The 15,811-nt window shown below is 34.9% G+C and overlaps 1 protein-coding gene across 1 annotated transcript; it reads left to right on the forward strand.

Annotated features, from left to right (window-relative positions):
* The first annotated feature begins 7,061 nt into the window (after positions 1-7,061).
* Positions 7,062-9,216, forward strand: LOC149019629 (epoxide hydrolase 1-like). The gene is made up of 4 exons (XM_089151072.1): positions 7,062-7,381; positions 7,506-7,688; positions 8,295-8,533; positions 8,661-9,216. Exons 1-4 carry the CDS (start codon positions 7,100-7,102, stop codon positions 8,905-8,907), a joined length of 951 nt encoding a protein of 316 aa, XP_089007198.1. The 5' UTR covers positions 7,062-7,099; the 3' UTR covers positions 8,908-9,216.
* The last annotated feature ends 6,595 nt before the right edge of the window (positions 9,217-15,811 follow it).

The following is a 15,811-nucleotide window of genomic DNA, read 5'->3' on the forward strand; positions in this document are numbered from 1 at the left end:
CACCGCCTACTTGACTGTCAAGAAGCAGAGGAGTTGACCGGCTTGAGGGTTTAATAGTTTCAATAAACTTATAAATCTAGGAAGTGCTTTGAATATATCAATTTTCTTCGTACTCTTAGGGAAGGAAATCTACTACCGATAAAATTTACTTATTTTGCTACTATAAATCATTCTTCTTCTTTTTCTTACTCCCCCTTTTACTGAGTCCGGATCCTCACCCCGTCGGAGAGCACAGATTTCCCCCAACCATACAAACACATGGGGCCCACAGGAAATTTGGGTTTTTTTAATTTTTTCAAAGTATTTTTCAACCATGACAAGCCGTCGGGGCCGGAAACTCCCCTACAGTGAAAATTTAGAATTTTTAAAAATAATAAAAAAAGTTTTTTTTCACTAGTGGGACCCATTGGTATTTGTGGTTAGGTAGCCATGGGGGAGCACTCTGTGCTCCCCCGACGGGGAGAAGATTCGGATTCGTCGGGGAGCAGTCTGTGCTCCCCGACAGAGTGAGGATCCAGACTCCTTTTTATTGTGGTTCCTTCATTTTGATTCAAGAGATTATATGTATGGTAAAAATTTCTCTTTTAAATAAATCTTGTTCTACCCAAAATGAAGAAAAAAATATAATAATTGTACTTTTTTTTTTGTTGCCAACCCGGTTTTCAAGGCTTTGCCCTGACTAATCCGATGTTTGATCACGATCGCACACCTGGCTGTGGTGGGTGAGTCTCCCAGCGAATTTTTTTTGTATCCACAAGGTTTTGATACCGGAACCTTGTTTAAGCGGACCAAGCTGCTTACCACTTGGACCAACCCGTTGTAATAATTCAACTTTTAGTTCAGGTTTTTTGAAGTAAAGATTTTAGTTCAAATTTGAGTAGCAAATTGCCCACGTGATCCATTTAATGCATAGTCATCTTAGTTGTACTTGGAAATGACGATATGATACTTATTTAAAGTCCAAGTACATCCATGTTATTAATTACCACTCTGCTCCATAAATTACTGTAATTTTGTGTATTTTATATTATAAAATTAAAAGATATAGAATATTTGTTTTTTAATTATTTTTTTATGAAAAAGATATGGAGGAAGATAGTTTCCAAGAATTTATTTTTCCAAATATTCTTGATAAAATACTAAAGACTTTATTCATAAGTTTCACAAATGGTGTTAAATAGTTGTTAAATTTGAATATGTAATGTCTACTATGGCCATATTAAAATTAAGTCATCAAAAAGACAATGTTATCCTCATTTGTACAAATCAGATTAAATACTAGTTTTAACTTTATTTTCAAATTCAATGCATTTTTACTTAAAAAATAATAAATAAATAAAAAAGAAAAGCAAGATTATGATAAAGAAAAAATTGACATTAATGAGAAGTTTTACCCATTTCAGAAAAAAGCTATTTCAGTGATAGCGTCTTTAGTTGCTTGAGATTATGGGAGAGTATCCAACGGCAGGATTAGTGGAGATAGATATATAATATTATTTATATAATATTATAGTGCCCCCAACTTCATTCTATTAAAACTATTGGCCCCTACAAAGGGTTACCTAACATCAAATATGCAACTTCACTTCCCATTAAAAGTAAATGGCTTACCCTCATTTATGCATGTCATCCTTAACTTAATTTTTATGCACAGGAAGAGGAGAAAGAAGGGGTGAGGGGGGGGGGGGGGGGGGGGGCGGGCCCGCCCCCGGCCACACCCCACTTAGGAATTATAAATGTATATATAAACGATATAATCATTAGCTCCATCTGATATGGGATTAAACACAATTGATAAATTAAATTACTTAGGGATAATTACTATTGCCCCCTTATACTTTGGTTTTATTACTAATCAAACCCCATTCTTTGTGAAATTACTATTGTCCCCCTCACTTCTAAAGGTGTTAAGTGGGTGTTAACATCAAATATGAAATGTCTATTTTGCCCTTAAAATTAAGAAGTAAAAAATATGGCATTACCCTCATTTATAAAAACTATATTGCATGTCAATTATATCCTTAAAATCTTACATTTTAGAATTAGTTTTGGATTTATTTTTTTTTGTAAAAAATTAGTTTTGGATTTGGTGGGACCACATACTTATGATTGTTGAAACTTTCACATTCCACTTAAATTTTTCATAATCATCATGATGGAAGTTTTACAAACAAATTAGCATATAAGATCTAATTGATAGAAAATTTGGTAACATACATAATGGTCAGCATATATTAGGTGATTTTCAATTTTCAATTTTGAATTAAATTTGATATTTCTTAATATTTTAGTTTCTATTAATTACATCTTTCCTTTATTTGGTGATTTCTTTTTAAAAAAGAAAAGTGAAATTAAAGTTAATTTTTCCTATTAAGGGTAGTATTATAACTTGAAAAAGAGCAAATAAGTAAAAAAATAATTGCAGGGTTATTTTTGGGATTTTGAAAAAATATATAGATGTCACATCGTCAACTGACGGAGCTTGACGATAGGGGGGCATTAGTAATTGTTGACAAAGTTAAAGGTTGGAATAGTAATTTTAAAAAGTACAGGGGATAAAGTAGTAATAAAATTAAAGTACAAAGGGACAACGGTAATTATCCCAATTACTTAATATATATGCCGAAGTGCCAAACCCTTTGATTGGAATCTATGCATCCAAGTGAGTCCTATAGAGTAAGAATTAAACAAGAATCCTAAAACAAAGGACAACAGTAATTATCCCAATTACTTAATATATATGCCGAATTGCCAAAACCCTTTGATTGGAATCTATACATCCAACAGAGTCCTATAGAGTAAGAATTAAACAAGAATCCTAAAACAAAACTAGGGAGATAGAGTTTTAATGTTTTGAAACTTATCTAAATAATATAAATATATGCCAGTGGAGGAGTAGTAGGATGGTTAGGAACCTACTTCTCAGTTGAGAGGTCATGGGTTCAACTCCTACCGGTGGCATATGTAATATCCCTATCCCCATATATAAAAAGCGCCTTGTACATAAAAAAAAAAAAATCTAAATAATATGTTTATTATTTTATTTTAAAAACAAAAATCCAACAATAATAATTATAAACTAAGAGATGCGCCTTTGTACTCAAAAAAAAAATCTAAATAATATATTATTTTATTTTAAAAAACAAAAATCCAAATAATAATAATTAGAAACTAAGAGATGGCAGCAGCAAGATGTTTGAGTTGCAGAGATGAATATTCTAATAGCTTTAGACAGTGAAGAGGACCTTGTGGGACCAATATCTAACCATCCATTTATTTGTAGTTGTATGCCATGTGTCCCAACATGACATCAAATTGTTGAAATCTATTTATCAGTCACATCAATCAACTCTTTGATATGATTTACAAAGAGATTTCAACCATTTGATGTAATGTTAGGACACTTGACACACATCTACAAGGAAATGGACCTGATAAATTTCCGACCTCGTGGGCCTCCCACTACAAGTAGCCAATAGAATCTAGACCCTAGTGCCTTGATCAAGGATCAAACTCCAATGGAATACTTCAATAGAAGTAGCAACTTGACAGCAAGAGTGAATACTGAAACTGTAGCCTGTTCTAGCCCCTCTAGTTTGTAGGTATTTATAGATTACAATGAAAAGAAATAGCTGGGAATCAAAATTAGGTCCTAGATGGAAGCCTCCAACCTTAACTAGGGTTACAACAAACAACCATTTACTAAAACTGACGTGGACTACTAATCATGAACATAGTAACTACTTAAAATGTTAGTAAATCCCAAAACCAAGCAATAAAAATCATGACTGTTGATGTGGCCCAAAATCATGGCAACACTCAGCTAAGCAGCTGGCCTCTTCTACAGTTGGAGCTACATGGTTGAACTGTAGTTTGGTGCCCAAAGCATCAACTAGGGGACTCACCAAAGGTTCTAGATAAATAAGTTAGCTGAATGTCATTGAAAGAATAATGTCTTGCACATGATTAATGCTATACAATTGTCTAGTTCCTAATTCCTATTTACATATGTTTTGTTGTATCTTGTGTTTGGTTGGTAGGCATTTATCAATTGTGTACCAATTGGTGATTAGTGACGATGACTTTGATGGACATTTTGGTGTGCTGAAGATTGTACAAGTGCTTGTCTATGAAAGGAACTATTCTTTTTTTTTTTTTTTTTTTTTTTTTGGGTATGACAAAAATTAGTCTTTTCTTGTGGAAAAATAAATCATGGTTATTTGAATCCTTAAAATGTTAGTTCACCTGGGCAGAAATAGGTTAACCATATCGGTTTCTTACCTGGCAGTGGCAGTGGTACATAAACTCGGTCGGAGATGATTGCTTGGCAATTCCATTAATTAAACTAATGTGAATTCCCCCATTTTTTTTTTTTTACGTTTCACAACTTCGATCCATTGATTTTATTTTATGGATCTTTAGCTCAGTTGGTAGAGCACATGGAACATAAGCATGTTTAAAGAGATGGTGGTTCAAATCCACTAAGGTTCTTTTGATTCAATGATGAATTAGGGTTTAAAAAACAAAAAAGAAAAAAAGAAAGTGATGAATTATGGTTTAACCACACTATATGTAATTTGTTTAACGTGTTTAAATTTTTTTTTGCTTGATTTTTATTAAAAAATAAATTAATTTACAAATAATTATGTTGCAAATTATTTTTATTTTATTGCATAATTGTCAATTTAAGTTTAAATTGATGTGTTTAACTTTTCTTAGTTGGGTTTATTTAAAAAAAAAAAAAAATGTGCTCATTCTATGCATACCATACAAGATTCTGTGTCGATTTTGCCACAGAAATGTACCAATCTATGTTCAACCATATAAGATTTCAGTACAAATTCTATGTCAAATTTGTCCAATTCGACATAGAAGCATAAAAAATGTATTATGAGCTGAATTGGAAAATTTGGCACAGAATCATTGCCATACAACCCCTAATTACCATTGGTTTGCATCTCATACCTAAAAGAATTAAAAAAATTTGATTTGCATCTCTTACCAAAGAAAATTTTGGTTTGCATCTAACTTTTTAGTCATGTGTATTTTCTTTTTTTGGTATTGTTGCTTTAATTTACCTATATTTTGTCCGAAAAAAAATATCACTATCAATAATTTACCTATCCTTTTCAATATGTGTGGGCCCCAAAAAATATATATGTGGTATATTCGTTAATATAATAAGATAATTTAAAGATGGGACCCCAGTGAGTCTTATTACACAATATGTATGGCAAAAAAGCATTAGAGCTTCTCCAATGAAAAGATTATCTGGACTTTCATTCTTCGACCCCCTAATGTTGAATCCTAATTCTACCCCAGCTTGCAAGTGCATAACCCAGTTCGAGAGACAGTTATGGGTTGCGTGTGAACAACAGTAAACACTAAAGACACCCACAGAAAAGAGTTAAAAGAAGAATTCTACCCCAGCTTGCAAGTGCATAACCCAAGTTTGAGAGACAGTTATGGGTTGTGTGTGAACAACATTAAACACTAAAGACACCCACACAAAAGAGTTAAAAGAAGAAGATGGCATGGAGGTGAAGTTTTCAAAAAGTGGGATTTGAGCATCAAGTACATACCAGTAGGGGTGCAAGTTTGGCTATGGTGGCCTAGACCTAAGCCCGCCATGAGCCCAAATAAGGCTTGGGCTAAAGATTTTGGCCCTAAGGACGGGTTAGGGCCAAAATATTCTGGCCTTGAACTAGGGCCAATGGCGGGCCTAGGATTACTCTCTAGCCCACCCAGCCCATCTCGACCCATCCTTGATTTTGGCCATGATCTTGGCCTTAATTTTGGCTCTGATTCTGACCTTGATTTTATCCGTGATTTTGACCCTAATCTTAGCCCTAATTCTGGCCCTAATCTTAGCCTTGATTTAGGCCAATGATTCTGGCCTTGATTTGAGTCTGGACCCTCCACCCATATGGAGTGGAATTAATTCTAATCCACATGGATGAATACTTGACACGTGCCGACTTTTAAAAACATGAAAAATAAATTATATCCTCATTACCAATGTAGTAAGCATCAATCTGATTTTGGCCCGATCCTGACCCTAATTTTAGCTTTAGTCTTAATATTAATTTGACCCTTATCATGTACTATATTTTTACCCTAATCTTCATATTTACATTGATATAACTATAAGTCTCGATTTTGACCTTCAATCATTTTGATCATATTAAACTATGAGTTCACTTTTTATATTATTTTTAAGAATAATTTTTATTTTTCGAACTAAGTCATTTTTAGTTCCCAAAAATCATTATTTTTTTTTTTGACTAACGAGAGATAATATATTATAAATAAGAAAAAACTAGTATATAGAGAATTAATATTTAACAAATCTACACCCCAACTTCTTATCATGAATATTGACATCTTACTTTTGCCTCCAATGTGATACTTTAAGAGGAAAAAAAAAGACTTATTAAGGACAAATAGCTATGTTTATAACTAAAATATTATTTTCTTTAACTACAAAAAAATATCAATATTAAATTATCGTTGATTTACTTGTTAACAAAGACATCAGTGAGAGAGGTTTTCAATTTCCATCACCAAAGCAATGTGAGACTTCTAGAGCTCAATATAGAATTATGGAATATGAATTTATTGATGTTTAAAGCAACACTATCAACTTGACTATTTTATCATTTAGCTCAGATTTGAACATATAGGACTGGGCTTAGGATTGCAAAAGCTTGGCCCAGCTGCCCAAGTTGCAGCCCTACATTCCAGGAGCTGAGTTTGTAAATTTAAAAACTCTGAAACTCTAAAAATGTAAAATAAAAAATTATATTTATATATAATATTATTGAATTTTTAATCTGAATACAGGAAAATTAATGACGTCAAATATCCAACGTTTACTACCAACAAAAATTCAAATATCTTTCGAATTCGGATGGTAACCGTTGCTGTAAATAAAAATCCAAGAGGTCTTTGATGATATTTGAGATTAACCAAACAGTTTTTCATTTTTTCTGAAAAAAAAGACAATATCTTATATTGTTTTCTTCTTCTAAATGGGTATAAAGCTAGAAGAATACGAAGAGACGAGATCTGCAAGAACAAGGAGAAAGGAGAGACAGAAATGGAAGGAATTCAACACAGAACGGTGAGTGTGAACGGAATAAACATGCACATAGCAGAGAAAGGTGAAGGTCCGGTGGTGCTACTTGTGCATGGATTTCCTGAACTCTGGTATTCATGGAGGCACCAGATTACTTCACTGGCCTCCCATGGCTACCGAGCTGTTGCTCCTGACCTCCGTGGTTTTGGTGATACCGATGCTCCACCTTCTCACACCAATTATACCGTCTTTCACATCGTTGGCGACCTAATCGCACTCCTGGATCTTCTCGGCCAAAATCAGGTGACGTCTCCCTCTTCTATCTCAATCGAAATTTCAAATTTTTTTTTTCATTTCTTGATTGATTTCATCTCTTAACCAGAGGAACTGTACTGTTTGTCGTCGCCGGTGGTGGTGATGGTTGCAGGTGTTTGTAGTGGGTGAAGATTGGGGAGCTTACATTGCTTGGTGTTTATGCTTGTTTCGCCCTGACCGCGTTAAGGCTGTCTTGAACATCAGCGTCGCCTTTATTCCGCGAGATCCATCTTCCAAGCCCCTCGATAAGCTGCGAGCTGCCTTTGGTGATGATTACTATATGTGCAGATTTCAGGTATCCCCTGCGAAACGATACTTAATTACTACCTAGCCTGGGTAGCAGGAATTGGTTTCCAACAAAATAAAATATAGTCTTTTTCATTGACTTTCAAGTATTCATTTTCTTCCACTTCATCTCAGCACCATTTTTGTTCTACTCTGAGCATTTCGGGAGTAAAGCTTTAGCTGCCCTTTTCATGGGTTGGTGTAAATCATGTCAATTTACAGATTTGAGGAAAATCGCACAGCTTAGAGACTCAATTGTAATTCTCAGTGATTTTAACTTCCATTATTCAATCTCATCGTTTTGTAGCCTATTCTCTAAGTTAGGGTAAATGTTTTCTTCTGATTTAGAGAACACCCATATCCAATGTACACCAGGCATTGTAGTTTACTGCAATTTTTGGAGTTGATGAATTGTAAGATTTTTGTTTTCCCCTCTGGGTAGAAAGCTCCTGCAAAGTGCAAACACCTAGGTTATCCATGTAAGAGAAAATTTGATTCTCTTTAGTTATGTTCATGATATTTTTCTGTTCTTTTTTTCCTAGTTCCTCACTCAATGGTGTTTCACATCCATACACTGATACACCTAAACCGAACCAATCGGCTTGCTATTTGGTAGAAACCTGGAGAAATGGAAGAGGTGCTTGCCAATTACAGTGTTGCATCAGCACTGAAGAGACTTATAACATCTTTGGGACCATGTCCATTAATTCTGCCCAAAGGCAGAGAATTTGGAGATGCACCAGATCATGAGATTTCCTTGCCCTCTTGGTTGTCAGAAGAAGACCTTAATTACTACGCCAGCAAATTCAAGAACGGCTTCACTGGAGGGTTGAATTACTACCGAGCTTTTGATCTGTAAGCTCACTCCATAATATTTGATATACATACTTGGTGAAACCATTATCATTCTTGAGACTCACTAGTAAATAAATGAACTTGTGTTTGGACTTACAATTGTAGTTACTTCAATTCTGAATTGCAGAAGCTGGGAGCTCCTGGCACCATGGACTGGTGCACAAGTGAAAGTGCCAGCCAAATATGTTGTAGGTGAACTTGATATAGTATACAACACCCCAGGTACCAAGGAATATGTTCATGGTGGTGGCTTCCAGAGAGATGTGCCATTTCAGCACGATGTGGTTATAGTTGAAGGGGCAGGTCACTTCATCAACCAGGAAAGGCCTGAAGAAATCAACAATCATATTTTGGACTTCATCAAGAGGTTCTGAGGTGCTTCATTTGTTCTTCCTTCATTTGGTGTTCAATCTCCATGAGTCTGTGTGTTACGTGTATGATATATGGGTTTGGTTAATAATAATGTGGTAGATTCAAGGATTAGGGAATATTATAGTAATAGTATTGTACAATGGTCATATGACTAGAAGGATACCCTAGTCTATGAGTAAATGTAATAAGGGAAGGTATTTTGAAGGCAATGAAGAATGCCATTTCCCAACTCCTAATTCCATCCTCTGTATTTAATCTTCTTCCCTGTTTTCTAATTGCTGTTCTCACCCCTCTGATGACCTTCTTCTGTAAGTCCTAAAATAATATCTTCAGTTCTAGACAGTTCTAAACATGTCGTATTACCTTAAAAAAAATTCACTGATCTGGTGGCAGTGAACTTCTTATGTTAAAGCAAGACATTGTGCCTCAATGAAGAAGTAAAACTGCAGATCATTCCCCACCCAATGCTTCTTGGTAGTGCCAGTTTTTGGAGCATGCAACGAAAGCTACAAGCCCTGCCCTGATTAAGATTAGAATTTCAAAACCAGGATTGCCCCAGACAGATGAAACATGATGCATCCTTAATTAAAAGCAGAGAGATACATGAGGTCGATCAGTCATGGCAACAGCAGATGGAAACTTGCTCGAAGAAATCAGCGAAATAGACGGCAACACACCAGCTTTGGATCCCAAGGAACTTAATCAAAATTCAAAACTCTTCAACATGATTTTTCAGATGAAGAAGAGAACTGATTCTGCTGCCCAAGGAAGAATTACTCTACAATGAGATTGAACTACAGTATCCGAACTGAACAGTAACTGCCTCAGGAACAAAAACAAAAACTTTAAATGGATGTACTACTCAAAAAAGTACATATGTCCCACTTTGGGAGTAAAGATAAAGATTTTATTTCAAATTTGAGTAGCAAATTGCCCACGTGATCCATTTAATGCCGAGGTTTTTTTTTTTGGTAATCTAAAGATGAGTTTTCTTAGCTGTACTTGGGAATGACGATATAATAGTTATTTTAAGTCCAAGTATATACCATGTTATTTAATTATCACTTTTTTCCATAAAATACTGTAATTTTGTATATTATTACAAAACTAAAAGGCATAGAAGATTTATTTATTTATTTATGAATTTATGAAAGCTATGGAGGAAGAAAGTTTTCGAGAATCTGTCCTTCCTGTTTACCAAAAAAAAAATCTGTCCTTTCAAAGATTTTTGATTAAAAAAAAAAAGTTTCCATTGTTTGCTGGAATAAAAAGTGAGGTGGAAAAAAAAAAAAGAATGGAAAATTTCATAGGAAAAATAGGCAAAATTTTTGTATTTTTCTTTTAAATCTTAAAACTGTATATTGTTTAATTGTTTGAGGTGGAAAAGTGAGACAAGTTTCTTTGAATACAACCCAACTTTTCCGTTCCATGTATTTTCAAAACCCACAAAAAATATGAAATTTTGTGGAAAAATGTGAAAAAATAAAATGTGAACTGTTTTTCTTTCGAACGGTTCTTCCTCACCCCATTACATATGAGGCCCACATGTTTTTTTTCTTTTCCCACCCCACCTTTGCAAACAAACACAACTAGAAAACTATACTTGAAAGTTTCACAAATTTTAATTTTCCTAACTTAAAGACATGATAGACAATAATACGAAGGGATGTTGACAAACTAAAAACTCCAACATCTTTCAATCCTTGTTGTTCATGTTAATGAGAAAATCTCTTCAATTTCAAAATATAATTCTATCCTAATAATACAAAAATAATGTTATTTTCTTTATTAAACTATATTTTATTTTATTTTGGAGAAAAATGGAGATTTATATTAAATATAAGGGGGTGTACATTCTTTAGAAATGCCGACCTTGTCTTCCTTCATGAACATAAAGGGCAAGGCAGTCAGGAAGTATGCCAAGGTCAAAAGCAATTATTTGCTTAACATTAAGAAGTCCTGCAAGTAAATCAGCACGCCTAATAGTCTCCTTAACTCTATGATGAATTAGACAGTCATTGAAAGAATCTTTCAAATCAAGAATGCCTTCAAAGATGTCGAGGATGGACCAATGAGCTTGATAGGTTCCCAGAATAGAGTTAACAACCACCAACGAATCAAATTAAACTATAATTACATTGGCTATTTTGTAAAGATAACATTTACACTTCTTATAATATTGTATTATGTTTAACTGAATTATATAATAATTGTACCTTACTATTTGAATAATACGGTAAGCGATGAATCAACATTTATTATATTTTCAAAATTTCTCAATATTGTTCTTTTTTATTTCAAACCCTTTAAAAATATTTTTTTTTATTATTTTATTAAATTTATTATAATAGCCTATTTTATCCAAAAATAAAAAATCTTCTCCTAACCAATGGGGGTTGGTCCAAGTGCTAAGCAACTTGATCCGCTTAAGAAAGGTTCCGGTATCGAAACTTTGTGAATGCAAAAAATCTCCGTGAGAGACTCACCCACCACAGCCAGCCAGGTGTGTGACGCGGGTCGAACACTGGATTAGTCAGGGAAAAGCCTTGGAAACCAGGGTTAGCAAACCAAAAAAAAAAAAAAAACTGCTATATATGCTTTTCATTTTTTTAAAGTTATATTAAGACTTAAAATAAATATGTCTTTTTATATTGGAATAATTATGGTTGCCCCCATACTTTGATTTTATTACTAATAAAATTATGTTCTTTAAGAAATTACTACAGCCCCTTATAATATTGTTAAGTTTGAATATATAATATTTAATTTGTCCTTATTAAAATTAAGAAATCAAAAGACGATGCTATCCTCATTTATAAAAACCAAAATTTAAATACTAGTTTTATCCTTATTTTTAAATTCCATTCATTTTGACTTTAAAAATAAATAAATAAAAGAGAAAAAAAAAAAAAAAAAACCCTCCATTCATAGGTTGTCGTGGGAAGAAAGAAGCTATCCCATCGAGTGTCTTTAGTTGCTTGAGATTGTGGGAGAGTTTACACCTGAGCAGTGATGGGAATTCTGCCCTTTCATAACTGGTGCTCCAAGGCTCCCACCTAGTGATCTAGCCATGTTGAATCCAAAGTTGACTATTGTGATAAAGGTTTGTTATTAGTAACTTTATCTGTTGATGGGGGGGGGGGGGGGGGGGGGGGGGGGGGGGGGGGGGGGGGGGGGGGGGGGGGGGGGGGGGGGGGGGGGGGGGGGGGGGGGGGGGGGGGGGGGGGGGGGGGGGGGGGGGGGGGGGGGGGGGGGGGGGGGGGGGGGGGGGGGGGGGGGGGGGGAAGGGGGGGAAGGGGGTAAAAAACAACCGGGGGGGGCGGGACCCCCCGACGCCAACAACACTTGGTTCATATGATTTGCTTCTGAGTTTCATTTGTCTATTTGACTACAGCATTCTTCAACCACAATGAACTCAACCCCAAATGGGGTTGTTTCTGAATCAATAGATGATGAACTTCCCAGTGTCATGACTTGTGTTGATTATCGATCTCAAGCTTCCTCCCTATTCTAGCAAGGTACCCAAGTCACTCTAATAATATAGACTAGTAACACTGGACTTTTCAAGAGTGGTAGTTTATATTTCCTTCTCTTTTCGTTTTTCTCAGACACTGTGTTAACAATGTTTTTTCTCGTTGAACACAGGAATTATGTATTAGAAACTACTATATACTATCAGTGAAGGGCAGTGAAGGGCAATGATCTTTTGACTTGTCTTGATGATACTTAAGACTAACCAGTTGATTGATTAGAATATCTCCACCATCAGCTTTTTGGGGTCAAAGCATAAGTCTACCCATCATCTAGTTCTATCGGTTAGAAGTTTCAGCTCTTGCCAATCACACTGAAGAGGAAAAACTGCAAAGTTTCTATATGCTGCCAGTATAAATAAGGTGGAAATATGTTGGTTATTTAAAGATTTTATCCTTTGTCATTAGATTGTGTTTCTAGCATAAAAATGTATGACAAAGGCTAAAGAAATTTACATTGTTTCATTCCTGTGAAGTTAAGGATTAAATGGAAAATATACTTGATGATTTTTAGTTTTCAATTTGAGTTGAATTCAATCTTCCTTCCTCTTCATTTTCTATTTTGAGTTTTATTCAATTATTTCTTTGTTTATTTGATGGTTTCTTTTTAGAGAAAAAAATGGATTTATGATTTTTTTTTTCATAATTAATTAAGGATAATACTGATTTATCAAAATTAAATTAAGGACAATATTGTAACTTGACAAAAGGCTATATAAGTAAAGAGGACTGTACTGTAACTTGACAAAAGGGTAAGTAAGTAAAGAGGGTAGCACTGTAACTTGACAAAAGGATAAATAAGTAAGTAAATAAATAAATATAAGATTATTTTGGGCTTTATGACAAAATATTAAGAAGTCACATCATCAGTAAACTAAGGGAGTAGGGAGACATTAATAATTGTAGATAAAGTTAAAAAAGTACAAATTCATCCAAAATAATTAATTTAAAAAATTCAAGAGATTAGAAGTAATAAAATTAAAGTATGATGTTTGGCATTGAGGGATATTTGCAATAAAATAAATTCTAAGAGGTATAAATGTAACTATTTACAAAGATAATGGGTATAAATGCAAAACACTGCTTTTTCATGTGACTCCAAAATTCCCACGAGGATTTTTAAAAGTGATGCCTGGTTATAAATGGAATGGACCACTTCATGGAAATGAACTTTTTTTCTTCTCTTTTTTGATTAAAAAATTCATTTAAATACAAAGTATGGATTACACATGAGTTGGGTATAGGATATCAAATACCATAGGATGGAATATGACAAAATTGTCTTATATGTTAGTAGGTACAATTCCTTCCAAAGGAGGAGATGGTTGAAACAACAATGACCTCATAAATATTGTTATAAACACAGCATTCCATATCAAGTATGACAAAAATACAATGTACCAAACACACCACGAAACAACATTTGTTTGATTCTTCTCATTGAGCACCTTTGTAGTCTCCATGGAATAGAATACAACAACAATGCACCATACGCCACAAAAAACATTTGTAGTCATTTTATTGAACTCTTCTGTGCAATCTCCATATTGCCTAATTTCAAAAGAATTGAAAAACTCTTAAATCAAAGGATTTTTTTTGCAACAGCCGCTACTGGCCAATCCCAACCCCAAGTCATCGGGGAAGAAGCCAAATCCAGCGGATCTACCCAATCCCAAACCCCAGCCTTTCTTTCGGTCCAATTTCAAATCTTCTTTGCTAGTCTTGTTTCAATCGTTTTATTATTATATTCTCCTTCCTCATTCATCTGCCTTAGAGAAGTTTTTGAATTTTGGACATGAAAGGTCTCGAAGCTTATTTTAATCCTCGAACTGTCGAGGAGGTTTTTCAAGCTTACAAGGGAATATCTCGTTTTGACTCTTGGAAGGTTGTTGATCCTTCAGGTGGTCCTAACTCTGGTAGCAGAAGTGCTTCTCTTCTCTTAGGCATAAACCTCCTCAAAATGTTGGGTATCCCCGTAGGACTTCTACTCCGATGACTAGGGGTTAGGGCCAAGCTGGCCAAGCCTGGGCCAAGCTTTTGGAATCCCAAGCCCAGTCCTATATATTCTAATCTAAGCTCATTCCCGCCTTGACCCTAATTCAAGGCCAATGATTATTGTCCATGACCCTAAGCTCTACATGGCCAAGCCAAGTTCATTCTCACCCTAACCCTAATTCAGGGCCAATGATTATTGTCCTTGACCTTAAGCCTTACAAGGTAAAGCCAAGCCCATTCCCGCCCTAATTGGCCATGTCTCTGGCTTTGATTGGCCCTAGCCCTGACCCTCATTAGCCTTGTTTGTCCCTAGCCTTGGCCCTGATTGACCATATCCTTATCCCTGTTCCTAATTCATTGAGATCAAGAATCAGGGACAAAATTAGAGTAGAATCAAGGCCAAAAATAGGGCCAAGGTTAGGGACAAAAATCAGGGACGGGTCGGTACAAGCTCGGCGAGCCCAAGAGTAATCCCAGGCCTGCCCTTGGTCTTAATCAGGGCTAGAATACTTTCGCCTAACCCGCCCTCAAGGCCAAAATCTTGAGCCCAAACCTTATTCGGGCTCATGGCGAACTTAGGGCGGGTTAGGGCTGTCAGGACCAAACTTACACCCTTACTTAGGTTTTGAGATTGGATAAATCCAAAAACTTTTTTTTATAAATTTATAAAAAGTAAATCTTGGATGTAAAAAATTAAAAAAATTTTTTTTTTACAAATACACTCCCATAGTTTGATTCTCAACCATTAGATCATATTGTAATGATGTGCCACGATCAATACTTTGACAGCAGCCATTGCTGCAAGTAAAAATCCCAAATTAGTCTATAGTGGACTAGGAGTCTATGGTTATCAAAAAGCTTTTCATTTTTTTAGAATAAAAAGTCAAATTCTAGTATTGTTTTCCTCTTCTAAATGGTAGAAAACAAGAAAGAATACCAAAAGAGAGACGAAATCTACGAAAGCAAAGAGAAAAGATAGAGAAATGGAAGGACTTCAACACAGAATAGTGAATAGAAATTTGATGACGCCATTGGCTGCCGGCGGCGACAGCAGTTTCTGCAAATAAAAATCTAAATATCTTTTGACTTGTCTTCATGATACTTGGGACTAATCAAACAGCTTCATTTTTTCTAATAAAAAGACAAATGCTAATATTGTTTTCTTCTAGAGTTACTAGAATGCCATGTACATAACCACGTATATTTGAGATGAGAAGTGGACCCTTAGTTGATTCTTATGCAATTTTTTGTCAGCACATTCAATTTCTGAAGCACTTAGACTCCATAAGTATCAGCAAGTTGCAGAACATTTGCAGATTGTCAAACAGAATTCTTAAAACAATTTTTTAGCCATTATAGGTTGTTGCAGATAATTTGCAGA

Source organism: Hakea prostrata, chromosome 4, assembly GCF_041222555.1.
Source record: "Hakea prostrata isolate BN-2017 chromosome 4, UWA_Hpros_2, whole genome shotgun sequence".
NCBI classification, from domain to species: domain Eukaryota; kingdom Viridiplantae; phylum Streptophyta; class Magnoliopsida; order Proteales; family Proteaceae; genus Hakea; species Hakea prostrata.